Source organism: Pogona vitticeps, chromosome 5 (genome assembly GCF_051106095.1).
Source record: "Pogona vitticeps strain Pit_001003342236 chromosome 5, PviZW2.1, whole genome shotgun sequence".
In the NCBI taxonomy this organism is placed as follows: Eukaryota; Metazoa; Chordata; class Lepidosauria; order Squamata; family Agamidae; genus Pogona; species Pogona vitticeps.
The window spans coordinates 2,611,279-2,635,819 of NC_135787.1; the positions used below are offsets into that span (position 1 = coordinate 2,611,279).

At 42.7% G+C, this 24,541-nt stretch overlaps 2 protein-coding genes and 1 long non-coding RNA gene across 4 annotated transcripts in view; 1 reads left to right on the forward strand and 2 right to left on the reverse strand.

The window, feature by feature from the left end:
• LOC140707664 (CD209 antigen-like protein E) overlaps positions 1-11,160 on the reverse strand; it is a 36,379-nt gene extending 25,219 nt beyond the window's left edge. Inside the window, exons 1-5 of the mRNA XM_078394421.1 lie at positions 10,133-11,160; positions 9,159-9,197; positions 5,985-6,023; positions 4,938-4,976; positions 25-126 (exon numbers count right to left, since the gene is read on the reverse strand). Of these exons, the coding sequence (XP_078250547.1) occupies positions 25-126; positions 4,938-4,976; positions 5,985-6,023; positions 9,159-9,197; positions 10,133-10,169 (256 nt within the window). The 5' untranslated portion in view covers positions 10,170-11,160. The remainder of the gene's footprint in view (positions 1-24; positions 127-4,937; positions 4,977-5,984; positions 6,024-9,158; positions 9,198-10,132) is intronic.
• A 4,224-nt stretch (positions 11,161-15,384) lies between these two features.
• LOC144589566 (uncharacterized) lies at positions 15,385-24,401 on the forward strand. The gene is made up of 2 exons (XR_013545742.1): positions 15,385-15,483; positions 24,308-24,401. It is a non-coding gene; the product is annotated as an uncharacterized LOC144589566 (long non-coding RNA).
• LOC110071156 (C-type lectin domain family 10 member A) overlaps positions 20,090-24,541 on the reverse strand; it is a 40,715-nt gene continuing 36,263 nt past the window's right edge. Inside the window, exon 9 of one of the 2 annotated variants that reach the window (XM_078394422.1) lies at positions 20,090-20,474. In XM_078394422.1, coding sequence (XP_078250548.1) covers positions 20,303-20,474 — 172 coding nt within the window. In that variant the 3' untranslated portion in view covers positions 20,090-20,302. The remainder of the gene's footprint in view (positions 20,475-24,541) is intronic. The other variant, XM_073002171.2, reaches the window with a different exon arrangement.

Consider the following 24,541-nt stretch of genomic DNA (forward strand, 5'->3'; position numbering starts at 1 on the left):
ATCCCCAAGGAGAGTTTAACTTACACATAAAGAACATCATAGTTGCAAGAATAAATAGGACCAAAGTCACAGATGTGAGAGTACTTGTCCCAGCATTACGTTTACTTGTTTCTTTGTCTTTGTTCACTGAAGGAAAGAAGAAAGAAAATTGTATGTTAGGGATAGCCAACATCCTCTCATTATTCCAATAAAGACTTTCACAGAGAGGAGTGGTGCAAGATATGGCGGTGGGAGTAGGGCATGCCCGAGTAGGAGAAAGGAGGTTAGATACCTTACACCTATCCCCCTTTCTAGCTCTACTCCCAGCCAAATGGTACCAGGTGACCATATCAGCCACCCCCTGGGCCACATGGTACTGTTGGTAAATGCCAGGTCGGCAAAAAATAAGACTGTCCTCATCCATGACTTAATTTTGGATGAGGGGGCTGACCTGGCATGCATTACTGAGACCTGGGTGGGAGAAGAAGGAGGAGTTCCTCTATCTCAGTTATGTCCCCCTGGGTACTTGGTCCAACACCAGGGTCGCCCGGAGGGACGGGGAGGGAGGTGGTGGCAATAGTCTACAAGGATTCCTTCCATTTTTCCAGACTCCCTGTCCCCTTGGGAAATGGTCTAGAGGGCCTGTACCGTGTGCTGGGCTTGCGAGACAGATTAGGGATTCTGTTGGTGTACCGCCCACCCTGCTGCTTACCAACAGTCTCCCTACCTGAGCTGACGGAGGTGATCTCGGATCTGGTGGTGAGGACCCCCAGACTTTTGGTACTGGGAGACCTCAACCTCCATGTCGAGGCCACTTTATCAGGAGCAGCTCAGGACTTCATGGCTGCCATGACAACCATGGGGCTGTCTCAACATGTCATCGGCCCGACTCATGAGAAAGGCCATACACTTGACCTAGTATTCTCAATGGGACGGGGGGATGGTGGTCCAGATGTGGTGGAGTTATCTTTGACTCCGTTGTCATGGTTGGACCATTTCCTGGTAAAATTTAGACTCTCTGCCACTACTACCCTCTGCAGGGGTGGCGGATCAATTAAAATGATCCACCCCCGGAGACTTATGGATCCTGAAGGATTCCTGAATACTCTAGGGGAGTTTCCAGCTGATATGGTCGGCGCTCCTGTCGAAGCCCCTTTCCCATTTATTTTCAGCTTGCATGATCAGCTGTAACAATCCAGATTTCCCCCTTCACCTCAGCATTTTTTTCTGTTAGGTCCCGCATTTCACACATTTTTATGATTTCTTGCTCTCTATTCATTGGCCTTCGTCCTTCTTCATTGGCCAGCCGATCCCTCCCCATCCGAGCCAGCTAGCAACGTCATCTCAAGTGAGGGTTTCCCATTGATAATTATTGTGCTCCTAACTGTACCATCTTAGAAGCGGGCCCCAGTTCTAAGGATCTCACCCAGGACTGGGAGGAATTTGGCATCATACGGGGTGGTTGCTATTTTCACCAAACTTCCTCGAACCTGCTCAGAGGTATCTTTTCCTTCCTTCCTTCCTTCCTTCCTTCCTTCCTTCCTTCCTTCCTTCCTTCCTTCCTTCCTTCCTTCCTTCCTTCCTTCCTTCCTTCCTTCCTTCCTTCCTTCCTTCCTTCCTTCCTTCCTTCCTTCCTTCCTTCCTTCCTTCCTTCCTTCCTTCCTTCCTTCCTTCCCCCCCCCGCTCACTCCCTCTCACTGCCTCCCCAGGCTTGAAGGAATTACAGGGGGGAAAATAGCTTTCAGAAACTCGATGCCACCTTTGCGCAATACAGTGTTTTTTTAAAAAAAATCAAAAGCGAGGAGAGGCGGAGGGTGTGTGTGCCTGGGCAGGGCAGCAGCGCGATGGCTGGAAGGCCGGCAGGTGAGGCAAGGCAAGGCGAGGGAACTGGAAGGAGGGGAAAGACAGCCAGCAGAGGCATGGAGGGAGGGAGGGCAGGAGTGAAGGAGGAGCAGAGACGGAGGTTGACTCGGGCTGGCCGGTGGGCCGGAGGAGAGAGGGAAGGTGCCAGGGCCAGAGCAGCAGTCTCCCCGCACCTCCCCATTAAACCTTGTGCCATCCAGTGCCCGCGCCGCCGCTGCCGCTGGAAAAGGGGAGTGCAGGCGAGGTGCAGGTAGGCAGTCCGGCTGCCTGCCGATCGCCTTCCTCCTTCGCCTCTCCCTCTGCCCGTTCCGTCCCCTTGGAAGGTTTTTTTTTTAAAAGAAGGTACTTGTGGTACAGTGGGGGAATTCAGGCCAACAAACGGTTCTGCAGAACAGATAGTCCATTAGCTACTGGTACTGTGGAACCGGTGCGAACCGTCTGAATCCCACCACTGGTGTGGGAGAAATAAGAGTGTGTCACATATACCAAGAGCCAAAGAATTTTGAGGAGGTAATGCTTCTTCCAGAGATTGAAAGGAAGAAATGGGAACAGGCCATGAAAGATGAACTGAAATCAATGGATGAACATGAGGTCTTCACAGAAACAAGGTTGCCACCAAGACAAAAAGTGATAGGCAGCAAGTGGTTTTACAAGAGAAAATTGCAAAATAATGGTGATTATAGATACAAAGCTAGATTGTTGGCTCAGGGGTACACAAAGAAGAAAAACCTGCATCCAGATGACGACAACTGAAAAAATGCAAAGCAGAAGTAAGCACGTAGATATTAAATATCATAATGTCAGAGAATCAATAAAGGAGAAATTAATTGAATTACAATATTGTAAGTCAGAGAGAAGCATAGCAGATATTCTTACAAAACCCCTGAATGTACAGAAACACACAGAAATAACAAGCTGGGAATACATTCTGCTCAGACCTTAAATTTGGAGGGGTGTCAAGGAAAATTGCAGGCCTGAGCAGAATGTGTATTAATGAGAAGCCATAATGATCAGGTGTGCTAAAACTGAATCAGGATGACTCAGCAAAGATGATGTAATCCAGGGCTGATGCAATCCAGGGATGAGGTAATGTGTAACCTGATTGGTTCTGTATATGTATATATGTATGATTGTACAGTTAGTTGTCTCTTCACCTGCTTGAAGATCACATCTACTCATTATGCTGCCAGACTGCTGTAAATATTGCTATAAATACACTTTGCTGAAGGAAATGCTGCTGGACTATGTGTGAGTTATTCCTGAACTGCCTGAACCGCCAAATACTCTGCTAAAAGCCGTGACTTCCACTGAGAAAGCTGAGAAATTTAGAGGAAGCATGCCTAGACTGAAGCCAACTCAACGAGCTGCAAAGAAGTGCTGATTAGCAATTTCTATTTACTCTATGTCCCTCATTCTTTTTTTGATGTTTGTTCTTGGTGCACTAGTGAAATGGCACTAGGAAGAGAGGAAGAAATGAAATGGGAAGGGGAGAGGAAAACAAGCAGATGTAGGCACCAGGATTCAGATGTCAGCCAGTTTCCATCTGCATGGGTCTTCTACCCTGCCTCTCTTACTTCTGCTGTAGCTGGGTGGAATGGTTTGAAATAAAACAGCTATTTACCCTTCAGTGTTGGCATGAGCAAGCACACTGTCTCCACTAATGCAAATACACTTGCAACAGAAAAAACAAAAGCAGCAGCAGCAGAAGAGGGAAAAATGGATGGGGAAAAAACCTGGACTGATTTACATCGACTACATCATGTCGTTGATGGAAATTAATACTATCTCTATCCTTGCACATGTCCTGTGTTCTTTCTCAGGGTAGTCACCCCTGTACTAATTGGGTAGACAGTCTGGTGTGAAAGCAGAAAATAGTGAAGACCTGTACTGTATGGCCCAATGATCACTATGTGACCTCAAGACGATGAAGAAGCATTCTTTATTAATTTACAAATATTTGTAAACTGCTTGGGATTTTAAAGCTTCAATTGTCATCCTGATAAATTGAAATATGGATCAGGAAGGATCAATTTATGGCCTATTGCTCAACTACCCAGTTTTCCCAAAAATAAGACCTAATCTGAAAATAAGCCCTAGTATTTTTCAGAATGCTCGTAATATTAGCCCTACCCCCAAAATAAGCCCCAGTTAAGTGAAACCCTTTCCTCCACCATTGTGCGGCAATCAGAAGAAGATGACATATAGTTTTATATATATATTTATATATTTTTACATATTTTATATATAGTTTTATATATATTTTTATGTACACCCTTCGGGGAAACACGGTAGTAAGGTTGATTGCTCATAGTTGTTAAAAACGGGAATCCTTACCTGAAAGCTGTGAAAGTCTCAGCTAATTTTTCCCCCAGGTGGTGACTATGCTGGCTGAAAACTCATCTGCCGCCATTCTGAGAATTCTTTCTGCAAAATTCTATGCCTGTCTTTGTAATACCATGTGTGTGGAAGAAGTCTTCCACAATGGTGCCCACATTTGGCTAATCTAGGTATGTGTGGACTTCAACTCACAGAAACCATGCTCAGCACAGATGGTGGTAAAGGCATCTGAGAATACGTAGCAGTCCATGAAGACATGAGTTGAGAACCACTGGTCTAGCATGCTGCTAAATATTATAGGGCAAATATTTTGTTCTACGTACGGTACCATATTTTCTGTGTATAAGATGCCCACGTGTATAAGATACCCCCCTTTCTAATCCAAAATTAAGAAAAATAAGTGGGGCTTAGCAAGTGTAGAGGGAAAGGGATCAAAGCGCTGCAGGATCGCTTTGATCCCTGCTTTCCCCTCCACTTGTTTTTGTTCTCTCCTCAACTTACTTCCGTGTATAAGACGACCCTCAATTTTTAGTCTAAAGATTTTAGAAAAAAGTATAGTCTTATACATGGAAAAATACGGTAATTCTAAAGAAAATGGTGGAAAAGAAAAGAATAAGTGGAGGTCAGTGGATCATCATTCCCTCCCCCACCCTATCTCTCCTCCTCTTAAGCTGTATCATTAACCCTTGCTGATAATGGATAAAACTTGCTGAATATTGCTCTATACAATCCACCACTTGTGCAGGTAGTATACATACCTTTCTCTTTTTTGTCTGGCTTCTTGGGGTTGCTTGAATCTGTGAAAATAATAGCTGTTTTTTCTTGAGAAAGAATGTCTAGGACAAAAGATCTAAAGATCACTTTTTGGGTACAATTCAAGCAGTGTCCGGAGTGTGAAAATAGGAATAATGCTTTTTAGCAAAATTGCTGGTTTAGTGGGCAAATAAAAGGAGATTTCCCCTTTTTCTTCGCAGCCCAGTGGCTGGCCCGCAGTGTTGCTCTTCCTACACTTCTATGTGACTCTTGAACCCATGTTGTAAAGAAGTTTTGGGATGTGTGGGAATGAACAACAGATTCTTAATCATTTATGAACCTCTCTGGATTTTTGAATCCTTTGGGACAGACCTTTCTCAGAGACATACCACCCTCACAGGTACACTTGGTGTGAACATGAGAAGGGCTTTTTTCTATGACCATAGCCAGCTTCCATGAGAGAGCAGGCTGGACCCCTCCCATCTGGCAGGCAAAGGCTTTTTTTTCCTTAAGCAGGCTTTTAATAAGTAAATTCCTGCTAAGGAAATGGTTTTAATGCAGAATTTTTTTATCTTTTAAAATGTACATTTAAATTGTTTTAAAAGAGATTTCCCAAGTACATGGAAAATTTGTAATATATTCAAATATTTTTGAATACTATAAATTAATTCACTTTTAATTGTTTCAAATGCTTGTTTACAAACCCAGGAATTTGTGGACTTTAACTCCCAGGAACTCTGGTCAACACTGCTGGTGGGGAAGACTTCAGAGAAGACAGTAGAAGAAGACCTGGTTTTGGAACCAGTGGTCTTTCATGATGCTAACCATGACAGGGCAAATAGTTTATACAGTATATATAATTCTAAAGAAAAGCCATGTAGGTTTTCAAAATGGTGGAAAGGAAAATAATAAGTGGAGGCCAGTGGACCACCACTCCCTCCCTCACCCTATCTCCTCCTCTTGAGCAATATCATTAACCCTGGCTGGTAGAGGATAAACCTTGCTGAATCCTATTCTATCCAATCAAGGACTTGTGCAGGCAGTATACATACCTTTCACTTTTTTGTCTGGCTTCTTGCGGTTGCTTGTGTCTGTGAAATAATGAAAGGTGTTTATTCTTGAGAAAGAATGGCTAGGCAAAAAGATCAAAAGATCACTTTTTGGGTGGAATTCAAGTAGTAAGAGGAGCATGAATTAGACATTTTCTAACAAAACTGATGGTTTTGTAGTCATATAACAGCAGCTTTCCCTTTTTTCTCTGCAGCCCAGTGGCTAGCCAGCGGTGTTACTCTTCCTACACTTCTGTAACTCTTGCACCCATGTTCTGAGGCAGTTTGGGGATGTGTGGAGGTCATCAACAAATGGACTCTTAATCAGGATAATAGGGAAGTACCTGAGGGCTCAGTCACATGTGCCAAAAGAGCCCCTGTTAAATTGATTCTGCTTTTTTTTAAACTTACAAATTTTTGTTCACATGATTCATTTGGCCAGCCAATCGATGTTTCTCCCCCTGCCGAGATATTGTTTCTTTATTGTTTCCTTACTTTTCTGCACGTCAGAACAATGCTATCAACTTATTTACTTTGCAAAGAGGTTGGGTTTTGGGACACTTGTACCCTTTTTAAAAATTGTTAAGTGATATCTATAAATCACTAGTAGCAGCTGCCGCTGCTTCCAAAATAAAACCAACATGAATATATTGCTCAAAAGGAGATAGTCTTCCCTCCTGGCTTGTGGATGTGAGGAAGGAAAGGGGAAAGAGGGCTTGAGCAGAGAATGGGGCATTTCCTGCTCTGAATTGTAATGAAAAGGGCTCCTTTTTCTCTCTTTTTAACCCTGCTCTTAACAATACCGTACAGTATTTTGCAGTTCCTTTAAAACCCACTTCCTCTTCCCAGTGTTGTTCAAAAGGGAAAAGGAAAATGAAAGCCAGGAACTGAGAGGGAGGGATATACAGAGAAATAAGTAAAAGGGGACAAGTGAGTAAAGGAGGCCAGGAAAAAGGGAGAAGAGAAGGAAAAGGTGAGGGGAAAGAAAAATGGAAGGTGGAGAAAAGAATCGGGAAATGAAAATTAAAAAAGGAAGGAAGGGCTGCAGTTGACATACACCACCAGGTTGCACATCGCCTAACAGTTGGAAGTGACAGGAAAATAGCGATATATCACTTACAATTTTTTTTAAAAGAAATTTTTAGGGCACCAGGGACACTCAGAAACAGGACTGCAAATGAATTCATTTATGTATACGAGACGGCACATGTAGCCTACAGAACCAGTACAAATAGCAAGAAATGTACCAATTGAATCTGTGAAGATTCTCAGTCATCCAGATGGAATGTTGACTCATGGCAACTGGGACTTCTTCCTTATTAAGTTGAAATGTTTAACTACTGTACTCATCCAAGTAGCTTCTAGGAGAGGTTGTAGGAGACACCTAATAGAGCCTCCATGTTGGTTTCACTTCCCCCTGGTCTGAATAGGCTCGTTAGATGGACAAAGGATGGGAGGGGTAAGTGAAAATTCCATCTGCAATCCTCCTCCATCCATTGTCATGGGTCTTTCTGTACCATTTGAACTGACAGCCATGTGAATGGGCCCAGCCATGTATATATACTGCAAGACTGCATGTAAATTTATATCAATTCAAGAAAGGAATAAAAAGAATCAGTATAACTAGGGTTCTTTTGGCACATGTGATTGAGTCCTGAAATATTTGAAAAGTCAGGCATTCTGTGTGGAGGCTTACTGTCTGGTGGATGGGGTTCCACTCCCCATGAAGGGTTTTGTTTGGTGATTCTTCTAGACTGGGCACTTCCTGCAGAAACTTCTGGAAGAGGGGACTGTGGTTGGAAGGAGTGATTTTTATCAGTGTGGACTTGCCTTGAACAGCTTGGGTTCATAGGGACTACATCTCCATTTATGAGCCTCTCTGGATTTTTAAGTCCTTTGGGGAAGACCTTTCTCAGAAACACTACCCTCACAGATACACTTGTTTGGAAATGAGAAGAGGCTTTTTCTGTGGCTAATCCCAGCTTCTATGAGAGAGAGGGTTGGACCCCTCCCATCTGGCAGGCAAAGGCTTTTCTTCCTTAGGCAGGCTTTTAATAAGTATATTCCTGCTAAGGAAACGGTTTTAATGCAAAACATATCTTTTTTATCTTTTAAAATGTGCTTTAAATAGTTTTAAAAGAGATTTCCCGAATACATTGAAGATTATTCATATGTTCAATTATTTTTTGATATTATAACATTGCATTTTTAATTGTTTTAATATTTGTTTTTAAAATTCTTACCACCTTGCTTTTTTATGTCAAGGGAAAGGCAGGGTTTAAATTAGATTAAAAAATATAAATGGATAGTACACCAGATTTTGCCTTTTGCAGGGTTGTTGACTGTCAAAGTTCTGTTCCTGCCTTTGTCATACCATGTATGTGAAAGATGTCTAGCACAGTAGTTTGTAGTCTTGGGTAACCCAGGAATTTGTGGACCAACTCCCAGGAATTCAGTCCAGCACCACTGATGGTGAAGGCTTTTGAGAAGAGCAGTCCAAGAAGACCTGGTTTGGGAACCACTGGTCTAGCATGATTCTAAATGTTATCGGGCAAACAGTTTGTTCTACGTACAAGTGGTGCCCCGCTAGACGCTGACCCTGCATGACGTCAAAATTGCTTAACAATGACTTTTTTTGCAATCGCAGTGGTGCCAGTGGGGAAAATCCACATTACGTTGATTAGGAGCCTGCTTCGCGAACCGTTTGTTCACTATACGACGATTTTTCCGGTTCAGCAAAATGGCTTCCCTCCGCAAAATGGCTTCCCTCCCTTTGCAAAATGACTGCTTTCTGGACCCCTGCTTCGGAAGACAGCGATTTTTAACATTGGTGGTTCTCTATGGGCAATCTTCGCTGGACAATTAGGTATTTCCCCATTGGAATGCATTGACCGGTTTTCAATGCATTCCAATGGGTTTTTTTTTTTCCTCTTGATGACAATTTCGCTTAACAGGGATTTTCCTGGAACGGATTATCGTCATCAAGCGGGGCACCACTGTAATTCCAAAGAAAATGGTGGAAAGGACAAGAATAAGTGGAAGTCAGTGGATCATCACTCCTTCCCCCACCCTATCTCTCCTCCTCTTGAGATCTATCATTAACCCTGGCTGGTAATGGACACACCCTGCTGAATACTGTTCTATATAATCAACCACTTGTGCAGGCAATATGCATACCTTTCTCTTTTTTGTCTGGCTTCTTGGGGTTGCTTGAGTCTGTGAAAATAAATGATAGTTTGTTCTTGAAAAAGAATGGCTAGGCAAAAAGATCTAAAGATCACTTTTTGGGTACAATTCAAGCAGTGTCCGGGGTGTGAAAAAAGAGGATGAATAATGATTTCTAGCAAAATTGCTGGTTTAGCGGACAAATATGAGGAGATTTTCCTTTTTTCTTCGCAGCCCAGTGGCTGGCCCGCAGTGTTGATTTTCCTATACTTTTGTGTGACTCTTGAACCCATGTTCAAGACAGTTTTGGAATGTGTGGGGATGAACTACAAACAGATTCTTAGTCATTTATGAGCCTCTCTTTCTCTGAGTCACTGCCCTCACAGATACACTTGGTGTGGACATGAGAAGGGGCTTTTTCTGTTGCTACAAATACTCAACTATCCCACACACTACATCAGAACACATACAAAGTTCTGACTCCTGTCCTCTGAAGATGCCAGCTACAGAGACTGGTGAAACTTTAGGAAGAAAAACCATTGGAATATGACCAAACAGCCTGAAAGACCTACAACAAACATTGGACCCAGGCCATGAAAGCCCTCGAGGATACATTATACCAGCAGAGGTGATTTTCTTTTGTAATTAAACACTACATACGTCTGTACTGCTGTTCCTACCACTCCCGTGTAATCCTTTTCATTGTGTGGAAGCTGCAGGAGCCATTGGAAAGGAGTAGGAAGTCATTTATCGCAAAAAAAAATTCCCACAAAGTGTTAAATTCATGAAAAATTGCCCCTCCCTATGATGTCCTCAGCCTTTTGCAAGTATAGTTGAACAAACAGGATTTCAGCTCCTTCTTTCAAGTGAGGAAAGGGGCAGTGGAGGAATAGGGCTGGAGCATTCCTGTCTTCATGTATGGAGTACCTGTGTTTTAGTAATGCCTTTTATCCAATAAATGGGCAATTCCCAAGGATGAAACATACTTCCCTTTTCTTCTTCCTGATGTTTCAGGCGTGCCATTTCATCTTCTTATTTTGAGTGATGCTCTATCCTGCTTGAATCTGTGGGACCATATAATGATGGACACTTTAAATTGACTAATTGGTTTTGAGACATTTTAAATAGTAATTGCGGTACACAGGCAGTAACAACACGATAAACTCTGTAAAGTCCTATTCTTACTACATTAACTATGATGCTACTTTTGATCCAGGCACTGAGGGGTGACTAGATAGGCGGGATATAAATAAAATAAAATAAAATAAAATAAAATAAAAAAATAAATAAATAACAATGTTTTCCCAATGCCTCCTGGAGCGGGGAGTTCCAGCTCTTATACTGTATGTCTAAAGCCGAGTACTCAGTTAAAATATTGTTAAAATCATTGCTTGGCCTTTTGGTGTGCTCCTGGGGTCAAAGCCCAAATCCCATGAGGTGCTATTTCTGCAACTTGTAAAATGTTATTTCACCAGGATTATATGCATAAGGGCCAAGTATCAGGATTGTGGCCTATTTTGACAGCCAGGAAGAGGCACTTGGCACACAACCAGCTTTGTACTGTTTACCGCAGACTGCAGTGGGTCATGCTTAACTGGGCAGGGAAGGAATGTTGTTGGCATGGTTTTCTCTTTTCTTGGAATAAAAAATATTTACTTAGCACTCATGTATTTGTGGAGTTAGCATCTGGAGGTTTACACTGCAGTTATCTAGGCCAGTGGTTCTTAATGTGGGAAATAATGCCCCCCAGGGGGCGATTTCATTTTTCAGGGGGGCGGTAGAACGAAAAGGGGCGGTGTGGGGGCGAAAGAACAGAAGGGGGGCGGTAGGGGGGCGCTGGAGCGAGCCAAACCTGTTAAGGTGACTGCAGCCGCAGTGCTGGCAGTAGATCCGGTGCTTCTGCTGCCGCCAGATGATCCAGCTCTTTCTACCTGCCACGTCTCACCTTTCTCCTTTAGGGGAGCACTGAGTGTGGATCGGGTAGAAGGAAAGGGTCTCTTGGGTTCTCGTCCTCGCCCCGTGAAGCGCTGCCTCACACCCGGGTGGGGAGGGAGACAAGGTCGGTCGGTCGGTCGGTCGGTAGGTAGGTAAGATATCATCACCTCAGGGAGGGGGGCGATGATAACTTCCTCAATGGCTCAAGGGGGCGTTTCTTTCAAAAAGGTTAAGAACTACTGATCTAGGCCACCACTCATAACTGTGCAATTCCTATATTGGTTTATTGTCGTTGTTTAGGCATTAAGTTGTGTCTGACTCTTCGTGACCCCATGGACCAGAGCACACCAGGCCCTCCTGTCTTCCACTGCCTCCTGGAGTTTGGTCAAATTCATGTTGATTGCTTCAATGACCCTGTTCAACCATCTCATCCTCTGTCGTCCCCTTCTCTTGCCTTCACACTTTTCCATCATCAGGGTCTTTTCCAGGGAGTCTTCTCTTCTCATGAGATGGCCAAAGTATTGGAGCCTCAGCTTCAGGATCTGTCCTTCCAGTGGGTACTCAGGGTTGATTTCCTTCAGAATGGATAGGTTTGTTCTCCTTGCAGTCCAGGAGTCTCTCAGTCCAGCAGAGTCTCCTACAGCGCCACAGTTCAAAAGCATCAATTCTTTGGCAGTCAGCCTTCTTTATGGTCCAGCTCTCACTTCCATACATTGTTACTGGAAAAAGCATAAGATGCCGTCTAGGTTTGTCATTGCTTTTTTCCCCAAAATAAGTGTCTTTTGATTTCATGGCTGTTGTCACCATCTGCAGTGATCACGGAACCCAAGAAAGTAAAATCTGTCACTGCCTCCATATCTTTCCCTTCTATTTCCCAGGAGGTGAAGGGACCAGTGGCCATGATCTTAGTTTTTTTTATGTTGAGCTTTAGACCGTTTTTTGCACTCTCCTCTTTCACCCTCATTAAGAGGTTGTTTAATTCCTCCTCACTTTCTGCCATGCTTTTGCATAGTCAGTGAAGCAGAAGTTGATGTTTTCCTCACTTTCTGCCATCAGAGTGGTGTCATCTGCATATCTGGGGTTGTTGACATTTCTTCCGGCAATCTTAATTCCGGCTTGGGATTCCTCCAGTCCAGCCTTTCGTATGATGTATTCTGCATATAAGTTAAATAAGCCGGGGGACAATATATAGCCTTGTCATAGTCCTTTCCCAATTTTGGACCAATCAGTTGTTCCATATTGAGTTCTAACTGTTGCTTCCTGTCCCACATATACATTTCTCAGGAGATAGATAAGGTGGTCAGGCACTCCCATTTCTTTAAGAACTTGCCATAATTTGCTGTGGTCCACACAAAGGTTTTTATTTTTTTGTAGTCAAGGAAGCAGAAGTAGATGTTTTTCTAGAACTCTCTGGCTTTCTCCATAATCCAGCACATGTTGGCATTTTGGTCTTTTGTTCCTCTGCCCCTTTGCAATCCAGCTTTTACTTCTGGGAGTTCTCAGTCCACATACTGCTAAAGCTTACCTTGTAGGATTTTGAGCATAACCTCGCTAGCATGTGAAATGAGTGTAACTGTCGGAGCATTCTTTGGCACTGCGCTTCTTTGGGATTGGGATGTAGACTGATCTTTTCCTGTTCTCTGGCCACTGCTGAGTTTTCCAAACTTACTGGCATATTTAGTGTAGCACCTTAATAGCATCATCTTTTAAGATTTTAAATAGTTCCACTGGAATGCCATCACCTCCACTGGGTATGTTGTTGCCATAATTTCTAAGGCCCACTTGACTTCACTCTCCAGAATGTCAGCCAAACTATCTGGGTTGTTCAGGGCTTCCAAATCTTTCTGGTATAACTCCTCTGTGTATTTTTGCCACCTCTTCTTGAGGTTAGCTCTGCTTTGTTAGCTCCTTACCATTTTTGTCCTTTATCATGTCCATCTTTGCACAAAATGGTTGTTTAATATCTCCAAATTTCTTGAACAGATATCTGATTTTTCCCTTTCTATTATTTTCCTCTATTTCTTTGCATTGTTCATTTAAGAAGGCCCTCTTGTCTCTCCTTGCTAATCTTTGGAAGTCTGCATTCAGTTTTCTGTAACTTTCCCTGTCTCCCTTGCATTTTGTTTCCCTTCTCTTCTCTGCTATTTGTAAGGCCTCGTTGGACAGCTACTTTGCTTTCTTGCATTTCCTTTTCTTTGGGATGGTTTGTGTTGCTGCTTCCTGTAGAATGGTACAAGCCTCCATCCATAATTCTTCAGACACTCTTTCCACCAAATCTAGTTCCTTAAATTTGTTCTTCACTTCCACTTTGTATTCATAAGGGATTTGGTCTAGATTCTCCAGGGGTCCCCAACCTTTTTCACCCTGTGGACCGGCAGGGGATGGCGGGGTACCACCCATGCTTTTGCACATGCATGAATGGTGGCATGGGGCTTCAGTGGGTGTGCGGGAGCTTGTGTGCATGTGCAAATGGTGGCACGGTGCTTGTGCGGGCACACATGTGTGTGCGTGCCCGCAGAAGCTCCGCACTGCCTTTCGTGCATGCGCAAACCCTTTGCAGGGTTGAGTACATGCAGTGGGTGGGGAGGGAGGTCAGTTGGGGACCTCTGGTCTAGATTATACCTGATTAGCCCAGTTTGAGTTTTGCTATAAGAAGTTGATAATCAGCCACAATCAACTCCAGGTCTTGTTTTTGCTGACTGTATAGAGCTTCTCCATCTTTGGCTGCAGAGAATATAATCAATCTGATTTCGGTATTTCCCATCTGGTGATGTCCATGTGTAGAATCCCCTCTTGTGTTGTTGGAAAAGAGTATTTGTGATGACCAACTTGTTCCCTTGACAAAACTCTATTAGCCTTTGCCCTGCTTCATTTTGATCTCCAAGGCCAAACGTACCTGTTGTTCCTTTTATCTCTTGACTCCCTACTTTAGTATTCCAATCCCCTATAATGACAAGAACATCTTTCTTTGATGTCAATGCTAGAAGGTGTTGTAGGTGTTCATAGAACTGGTCAATTTCAGCCTCTTCAGCATCAGTGGTTGGTGTATAAACTTGGATTACTGTGATGTTGAAAGGTCTGCCTTGAAATCATATTGAAATCATTCTATCATTTTTGAGATTGTATCCCAGTACAGCTTTCCCCACTCTTTTGTTGACTGTGAGGGCTATCCATTTCTTCTATGGGATTCTTGACCACAATAGTAGATATGGTAATCATCTGAACTGAATTCGCCCATTCCCATCCATTTTAATTCACTGACACCCGGGATGTCAAGGTTTATTCTTGCCATCTCCTGTTTGACCACATCCAGCTTCCTAAGGTTCATAGATCTTACATTCCAGGTTCCTATGCAGTATTTTTCTTTGCAGCATCGGACTTTCCTTTCACTTCCAGGTGCGACCGCAGCTGAGCGTCCTCTCGGCTTTGGCCCAACCACTTCATTATCTCTGGAGCTACTTGTACTTGTCCTGCACTCTTCCTCAGTAGCATGTTGGACACCTTATGACCTTATGGGCTCATCTTCCAGCGTCATATCTTTTAGCCTTTTGTTTCTGTCCATGGAGTTTTCTTTGCAAAGATCCTGGAGTGGCTTGCCAGTTCCTCCTCCAGGTGGATCATGTTTAGTCAGAAGTCTGCAAGGGACATGGTGACGCTGTGGGCTAAACCGCAGAAGCCTGTGCTGGAGGGTCAGAAGACCAAGCAGTCGTAAGATCGAATCCACGTGACGGAGTGAGCGCCTGTCACTTGTCCCAGCTCCCGCCAACCTAGCGGTTCGAAAGCATGCAAATGCAAGTAGATTGATAGGGACCACCTTGGTGGGAAGGTTACAGCGTTCCGTGTCTAGGTCGCACTGGCCATGTGACCACGGAAGATTGTCTTCGGACAAAACGCTGGCTCTATGGCTTGGAAACGGGGATGAGCACCGTCCCGTAGAGTCGAACACGACTGGACAAAAATTGTCAAGGGGAACCTTTACATTTACCTTTACCTGCACTATTACCTGTCCGTCTTGGGTGTCCCTGCACGGCATAGCCCATAGCTTTTCTTAATTACTTAAGCCCCTTCACCATGACAAGGCAGCAATCCATGTAGAGGGTATATTGGTTACCCAAAGAAAAGTTCAGGCCAGTGATGTGCTGTCCTTGGTGATTAGCAGAAAGCTGTATTTAAGATACAGAACACCTTAGCATCCTTTACCTATTTCTTGTCTGTGCTGTACATCTGTTGTGCTCTGCTGTGCTTTGTTTGTAAATAATGCTCTTTCTCCTATGTGTGGATCATGCCTTCTCCTGAATGACTGCAGGGACCCTTGTTGACCAAGTAACTACAGGCCTGCTGCTAGTCACGAATAGCTAAAGAAGCTGACAATAAATACTCCACTCTGCTACCACACCCCAGGGTAAGTCCTATTTAGATCTCATGGCACTGCCATTTTTTCTTCTCCCAGCCTCACCTTTTTCCTTATTACACAGGTCTTTTCTTCTGCAGCTTCAGCCACCTTTCCCTGTGATGTAAAACATTCCAGAACCCACTCTGACACTGTTCCTACTGTTCCCTTATTGGTTGCTTGCTCTGTCCAGCTAATGTTCCAGATGGGAGCCATTTTGCTTGGTCCCTTTGCCATATGAGGAAAGAGAATAAAGGAGTGAGACTTTTTCTGAACTTTTACTGTTGTCTGGGAGGGAGAGAAATGAACAGGCAGGAGAGAACAGAATTTTCAATGAGAAAAGTACAGATGGGAAGGTGTGGTGGGAAGACACTGCACCAGAACCTAATATTAATTTTTTTTTTAAACTATGTTGCAAACACCCTAGATGTTTGCAGTTATAGTATTTTATCACTTATTTATGACTGTAGAAGAAAAAGTGCTTAAGTTATGGCAGCCACTGCTGCTCGTTTAGGAGCTGTTTGGTGCACTCCTGGGCATGCAGCCTAAACACATCGGTCTCATTTTAAATCCTTATGAGTCCTGCTGCTTCATAAGACTGGATTTTTCTGCTTTGACCTATTCCTTTATTCTAATAAACAAAGGCTTTGTACTATCACATGTTCATGGTTCAGGTTTGTGTGCTTGCATACTGGTTTCATTGAGTTGATCTATTCACATAATACTGTATATGTATATCATTACTTTTTACATATCCATGTTTTGGTTTATATCATTAGTCTAATATATATATTTTTTACTTGCTGTGCGTCATGACTCTGGCTGGGATGATCAAGAACAGATCCTGCCCTCTTCTGTGTGTCAGCCTTTCAGCTATTTGAAAAGTGCTATCATATCACCTCTCAGTCTACTTTTCTCAAGGCTTGATGTTGTTAAGTCGTTAACTCATGTCCGACTCTACGTGACCCCATGGACCAGAGCACGCCAGACCCTCCTGTCTTCCACAGCCTCCACGAGTTGGGTCAAATTCATGTTTGTAGCTTCGATGACACGGTCCAACCATCCCATCCTATGTCGTCCCCTTCTCCTCTTGCCTTCACACTTTCCCAACATCAGGGTCTTTTCCAGAGAGTCTACTCTTCTCATGAGATGGCCAAAGTATTGGAGCCTCAGCTTCAGGATCTGTCCTTCCAGTGAGCAGTCAGGGTTGATCTCCTTCAGAATACCTGAAGTTTTTTCTTGGGCTTGATCTCCACCCCCCCTTACCATCCTTGTCACCCTCCTCTGAAGTTGTTCCAATTTGTTAGCATCCTTCTTGAAGTGAGGTGTCCAGAAGTGGACACAGTGCTCAAGATAAGCCCTAACCAGTGCCATATAGAAGGGAACTAGTACTTAATGGGAGTGCCTGACCACCTTATCTATCTCCTGAGAAACCTATATGTGGGACAGGAAGCAATAGTTAGAACTGGATATGGAACAACTCATTGGTTCAAAATTGGGAAAGGAATACGACAAGGCTGTATATTGTCCCCCTGCTTATTTAACTTATATGCAGAATACATCACGCGGAAGGCTGGACTGGAGGAATCCCAAGCCGGAAGAAATATCAACAACCTTCGATATGCAGATCATACCACTCTGATAGCAGAAAGTGAGAAGGAAAAGAACCTTGTAATGAGGATGAAAGAGGAGGGTGCAAAAACGGTCTGAAACTCAACATCAAAAAACCTAAGATAATGGCTACTGGTCCCATCACCTCCTGGGAAATAGAAGGGGAATATATGGAGGCAGTGACAGATTTTACTTTCTTGGGCTCCATGATCACTGCAGATGGAGACAGCAGCCACGAAATTAAAAGATGCCTGCTTCTTGGGAGGAAAGTGATGACAAACCTAGAAAGGACAGATTCTGAAGCTGAGGCTCCAGTACTTTGGCCATCTGATGAGAAGAGAAGACTCCTTGGAAAAGACCTTGATGTTAGGAAAGTGTGACAGCAAGAGGAGAAGGGGACGACTGAGGATGAGATGGCTGGACAGTGTCTGCGAAGCAACCAACATGAAACTGACAGACCTCCGGGAGGCAGTGGAAGATAGGAGGGCCTGGTGTGCTCTGGTCCATGGGGTCACGAAGAGTCGGACACGACTAAACGACTAAACAACAAAAAGTCAGGTATAATCTAAACCAAATCCCTTATGAATGCACAGTGGAAGTGAAGAACAGATTTAAGGAACTCAATTTGGTGGACAGAGTGCCTGAAGAACTTTGGATAGAGGCTTGTAACATTGTACAGGAGGCAGCAACAAAAACCAGATGGAGACCATAGCTGCGATACAAGGATATCTGTAAGCAGGATCTGAAGGCCTTGGAAATGGACCTCAACAGATGGGCAACCTTGACATCTGAGCGTTCAGCCTGGAGGCAGGTGGTGCAGCATGGCCTCTCCCAATTTGAAGAGACGCTTGTCCAGCAGGCCGAGGCAAAGAGGCAGTCCTGAAACTAGCAGAATCAGGGAGCTGGACAGGGGACTGATTGCATTTGTCTTTAGTGTGAAAGGGATTGTCACTCTCGAATTGGCCTTCTCAGCCACACTAGACACTGTTCCAAGTCTTCTTTTCAGAGCACGTCACCATAGTCTCTTGAGACTGAAGGATGCCTAAATTAAAAAATGAGCACATAGCTGGACTAGAGGGTCCTTAGATTACATTCTAGGTCTATGATTCTCTATTTTTTCAAATAGACGATTACCATATCTACTATTGTGGTCAAGAATCCCATAGAAGGAATGGAGTAGCCCTCATAGTCAACAAAAGAGTGGGGAAAGTTGTACTGGGATACAGTCTCAAAAATGATAGAATGATTGATTGATTGATTGATTGATTGATTGATTGATTGATTGATTGATTGATTGATTGATTGATTGATTGATTGATTTATACATATCCCACCCATCTGGCCTAAAAGACCACTCTAGACGGCTTTCAATATGAATCCAAGGCAGACCTTTCAACATCACAGTAATCCAAGTTTATGCACCAACCACCAATGCTGAAGAGACTGAAATTGACCAACTTTATGAAGACTTATAACACCTTTTAGAACTGACACCAAAGAAATATAAAAGGAACAACAGGAAAGTTTGGCCTTGGAGTTCAAAACGAAGCAGAGCAAAGGCTAATAGAGTTTTGTCAAGAGAATAAGCTGGTAATCACAAACGCTCTTTTCCAGCAACACAGGAGGTGATTCTGCACATAGAAATCACCAGATGGACAATACCGAAATCAGATTGATTATATTCTCTGCAGCCAAAGATGGAGAAGCTCTATACAGTCATCAAAAACAGGACCTGGAGCTGATTGTGGCTCTGATCATTAGCTTTTCATAGGAAAAGTCAAGCTTAAACTGAAGAGTAGGAAAAACCACTGAGCTAGTCAGGTATTAAGCCGGAATTAAGATTGCCGGAAGAAATATCAACCATCTCAGATATGCAGATGATACCACTCTGCTGGCAGAAAGTGAGGAGGAATTAAAGAACCTTGTAATGAGGGTGAAAGAGGAGAGTGCAAAAAACGGTCTGAAACTCAACATCAAAAAAACTAAGATCATGGCCACTGGTGCCATCACCTCCTGGCAAATAGAAGGGAAAGATATGGAGGCAGTGACAGATTTTACTTTCTTGGGCTCCATGATCACTGCAGATTGAGACAGCAGCCACGAAATTAAAAGACGCCTGCTTCTGGGGAGGAAAGCGATGACAAACCTTGACAGCATCTTAAAAAGCAGAGACATCACCTTGCCAACAAAAGTCCGAATAGTCAAAGCTATGGTTTTTCCTGTTGTGATGTATGGATGTGAGGGCTGGACCATAAAGAAAGCAGACCGCCGAAGAATTGATGCCTTTGAATTGTGGTGCTTGAGGAGGCTCTTGAGAGTCCCCTGGACTGCAAGGAGAACAAACCTATCAATTCTAAAGGAAATCAACCCTGAGTGCTCACTGGAAGGACAGATTGTCTTTTCAAAAGGGACTAGTATGACAGTCTGAAATCTTGCTGGATTCTGACCAAACATTACAGTTACATGTTGCTTTCACCATTATTATCAACAAGGAGATGTCCAGACCTTCAGGAAACAGACATAATTGGGGATCTCTTTAGAACTGAACTGAAACATGGTGCCTATTCTAAGCTCTGAACCAAAGAAATCCCTTCTCCAGAGCTCTAAAGCAGTGTTTTCCAACCTGGGAGTTGTGACCCCAAGGGTGTCAAAAAGTTTTTTCTGAGGGTTGCACGTCACCTTACTTGTGCTCCAACCCTTGTTAAATAATTTTTGTTGACCTTTCAGAGTGAAATATTAAAGGTAGCATGTGTGTGTATGTATTGGAAAAGGCCCTTTGGGGGAGAGATAAGCTTCTACTTTCTGAGAAAGGAAGTCTTTACCCACATTTAAAATGCCTTTTTATGCAAACCTGGTGGGAGTGGTGGTCACATGTTACTTGGCTCTTATAAGAGAGGGTTGCACTTTGAAAAAAGCTTGAGAATTACTGCTCTAAAGTTTCCAAACCAACTTTCCGCCCTGAACTCATCATCTGTGCATGCAATTAAAACAGACTGAACATATCTTCAACTCCAGCTTTATAGCCATCTAACTCAGATTGCAAAATGAATTTTCAAGACAGGTGGTTTTGAATGCTGATGTCAGAGAGCTTCTTCAAGACATGAGTTTGGTAGCCTCACAAGTTGATAGTGGTGTCTGTAGTTTGAATGGTGGGGCTCATCCAGTCTTGTATTTTCACAGCAAGTACAGAATACCATCCTATCACTGTTAAGCTACATCATCAGTTTATCCATTTTTTCAGAGGCTTCATCTTACAGATTGACCGTCCCAAAAGATTGCATTTTAGATCAGTCCAACATTTTCTTGGTGTTGTGCAGTCAATATTTATCCTAATACAGTTTGGCCTCTCTGGTGTAGCATAAGCCGTAGTCGAGAGACCTTCAGCCCAGAATCTAAAAAGAAGACCAGCATTAATCAATTCAGACTGGATGTTTACATTCTTCTAAATCCATATTGTAGCAATACCTTTTCTCCCCCTGTGGTTCTTCTCATCTCCACTTTTTGGCAACCTCTTTATTATACCCATTATTCAACTGATGCTACAGTGCCATATGCCTTTTACCCAAATAGAAAATTAAAGAGTGAAATTATGGGGTGAATCATGGTTTTCAAACAGTTCAGTCTCTTGGGTAGGACTAGGTTGCAGTGAAATGTATCTGATCCTGAAATGTACATAGCAAGAGGAAAACTCTAAGCAGCAGACTACCTGCTCGGGAGGGGGGAGGGCATACAAATAAACCCATTTGGAGACTCAGAATTGATTCTATCCATTGCAGCACTCTCAGTTGGCAGTGGTTATATTGGCAAGGATAACAGCGATTTTAGGTTGAGAATCTGTTGCCACTCCCAGACTTTGGAACTCCTTCCCACAGGAAGCCAGGCTGACCCCATCTTTGTTGGCCTTGTGCAAGCAGGTGAAGATTTTCTCTCCAGGAAAGCTTTCCCTTAGTGATTAGCTGCTCCCCCACCCCTTGTGTGTGTGCTTAATGGCCTTAGTGCACAACAAAATGGTGATTGCTCCAACACTGGAGGCATTCAAGAGAAAACTGGACAACCATCAGATATACTTGATTTGGATTCCTGTCTTGAGCAGGGGGCTGGACCTGATAGTTTATAGACCTTTTTCTGCTCCATTATTCTATGATACTATAATCAAATTCATTCAGCATCTTTGGAGATGGAGCAAAGATCATTTTGCACAATTTGTGCTCTTTGTGTTACATAACTTTTGAGGTCACTTGTGCAATTTGCAAATTAGTTTGCTTTTTTTGCTGTTCATCTGAAGGACAAGCACAGGATTTGTTTAAAATCTAATTTTCCAGACCTGAAAATTTGTCTGAAACAATTCTCTCCAACATTAATGTGCTTTTAGGTCTAATGATAACCTGTCTGTGAAATCTGCTTCTGCCCTGGCAGATATGCTTTTCTTCTTTGTTAAACACTTGTTCTCCTTGACAGTGAACAATTTATCTTCAGCTAGAAGGAAGGCATACAATGGAAATTTAGCATCATTTGTGTATGAAATCTGGAAAGTCCTCCATTTGCTCAAGAAGTTGTTCTTGTTTCATGTTGTATAAAACCTGTATGGATCTTATGCAGTATATAGAAGTGTGGTATAGTGGATAGATTGATGAGCTAGGATTCAGAAGACCTGGGTTCATATCCCCATTTAGCCATAATAACTCCCTGCAGAAGGAGGGAGGGGTGAATTGTCAAAACCACACTTTAAATATCTCACTTACCTTAAAAGCCCCATTAATAATAATCATGTGCCATCACATGAATTATGATATATGGTGACCCTTTTCAAGGTTTCCCAGGTTTATCCTTCTCTTCTTCTGGGGGTGTCATGGGACTGAGCAGCTTGCCCAACACCGTACAAGCTGGCTCTAGTCATAGGAGGCAAAGTGGGGAATTGAACTCCCAACCTCTTGCTCCGCAGCTAGATACCTAAACCACTGAGCTATCCAGCCAGCTGAAACCCAACTGGAACAGTGGAGTAAAAATGGTTTGGGGAAAATGGCAAACAGTGATATTTTGAAATTTGGTTATATTAAGAGAAAAGCAAGATGATAAGTTAAGAAGAAGATTGGTAAATAAAATTGATAAGACACCAATAGAAGGAGAAGACCAACATGAAATGCTTAAGGCATCATGGGAAGTGGCTTTGCGAAGAAAAATAAATACTGATGTTTGGGGAAATATTTCGGATAAAATAGTGTAAAAATGTAAAAATAAAATAAAATTATAAACTGATTTGGAATTGGTATTTCACTCTGGTAAAACTGAATTGTACGGATGGCAATTTTTAAAATTTATGCTGGAAATGCGATACATATATAGGTGCTTATTTTAATATGTGATGGAATGTAAAAAAATAATGAAATTTTAGGTTTTTGATGAACTTAATGAAACATGAGTTAAATGTAGAGCTTACACTGAGATTAGCACTGTTATCAGTATTTTATAACGAGCAGTGGAACAGAACAGTAAAAGAACTGACAAATTTTATATCTGCAGCAAGAAAACTGGAAATTAAAGCATGAATTACAATAAAATGAATGATATAAAGAAGTGTGGAATACTGTTATTGATGATTAACTTGTGATATTAAGTTTAAAAAGGGGTTGGAAACAAAATTACCTTTAGAGATCATTAGGGACTGTGGTGGTGCTGAGGGTTAAACCGCCAAAGCCTGTGTGCTGCAAGGTCGGAAGACCAGCAGTCGTAAGATACAATCCATGGAGTTTGAAAGCATGCAAAATGCAAAAATGCGAGTAGATAAATAGGTACCACCTCGGTGGGAAGGTAAATGGCATTCCGTGTCTAGTCACGCTGGCCATGTGACCACGGAGGATTACCATGTGACCCCTAGAGTTGGACACGACTGGACAAATTGTCAAGGGGAACTTTTATCTTTACCAAGGGACTGTTTTTGAATATGTATTAATTAAAGGGAGGGGTCATGTACAATCAAAAGAATCAAGGCCGTTTTGGAAGGGGAAAGTAAAGGTAAAGGTTCCCCTTCACAATTTTTGTCCAGTCGTGTTCGACTCTAGGGGGCGGTGCTCATCCCCGTTTCCAAGCCACAGAACCAGCGTTAGTCCGAAGACAATCTTCCGTGGTCACATGGCCAGTCTGACCTAGACACAGAACACTGTTACCTTCCCACCGAAGTGGTCCCTATTTATCTACTTGCATTTGCATGCTTTCGAACTGCTAGGTTGGTGGGAGCTGGGACAAAGCAACGGGAGCTCACTCTGTCTCATGGATTCGATCTTACGACTGCTTGGTCTTCTGACCCTGCAGCACAGGCTTCTGCAGTTTAGCCCGCAGCACCACCACGTCCCTTGGAAGGGAAAAGGGACATTGTAAATGAAATAAATGCAGCCCATCTTCAAAGCATCCTGGTGGAGAGGGGGCACTTTGTATGTATGTATAATTAATTGATTTACTTTCTCTTATCTCTTTCCATTTTGAATAATTTGATTACCGTCATTCGCCGCTTAACGATTGCCCTGTATAACGACGAATCAGCTTCACTACGATGTTTTTGCGTTCACAATTGCGATCACAAAACGATGTTTTAAATGGGGCTTTTTTGCTTTGCGAAGATTGGTTCCCTGCTTCGGGAACCGATTCTTCGCATTACAACGTTCATAACAGCTGATCGTCAGGTTTTCAAAATGGCTGCTGGGTGCTCAAAATGGCTTCCCGCTGTGTTTTTGGATGGATTCCTCACTCTACAGGCACCGAAAAGTGCCGCCCCTATGGAGGATCTTCGCTGGACTGTGAGTTTTTCAGCCCATTGGAACGCATTGAATGGTTTTCATTGTGTTTCAATGGGCTTTTTAATTTCGCTTTATGATGTTTTCACTCTACAGCGTTTTCGCTGGAACGAATTAACGTTGTTAAGCGAGGCACCACTGTATTGTTGTTTATAATGTTGTTATATTTTATACTGTTTTATTATATATGTCCGAAGCTGCCCAGAGCAGTCAATTGACTAGATGGGCGGCGTATAAATGCAATAAATAAATATGTATGTATGTATGTATGTATGTATGTATGTATGTATGTATGTATGTATGTATGTATGTATGTATGTATGTATGTATGTATGTATGTATGTATGTATGTATGTATGTATGTATGTATGAAGTTTTTAGAGTATATACATTTCAATTGTATTTTAATTGTTTTATCTTTTTTTACTCTATTTTAGTTGTTGTAAGCTGCCCAGAGAACTTTGGGTAGTGTGGGCGGCATATAAGTTAAAGAAAAGAAAAGAAAAGAAAGACAGAGAGAAAGAAAGAAAGTTCTCTAATTGTTAATTTTTTTTGAGTGTATGTGTGTGTATTTTATATTCTTTAAAAATAAATTAAAAATTAAAATAAAGAAAGAAGCCAAAACCCCAATTCTTGTTATTTGAATCCATTGGTTTGTGTCAGCAGCAAAC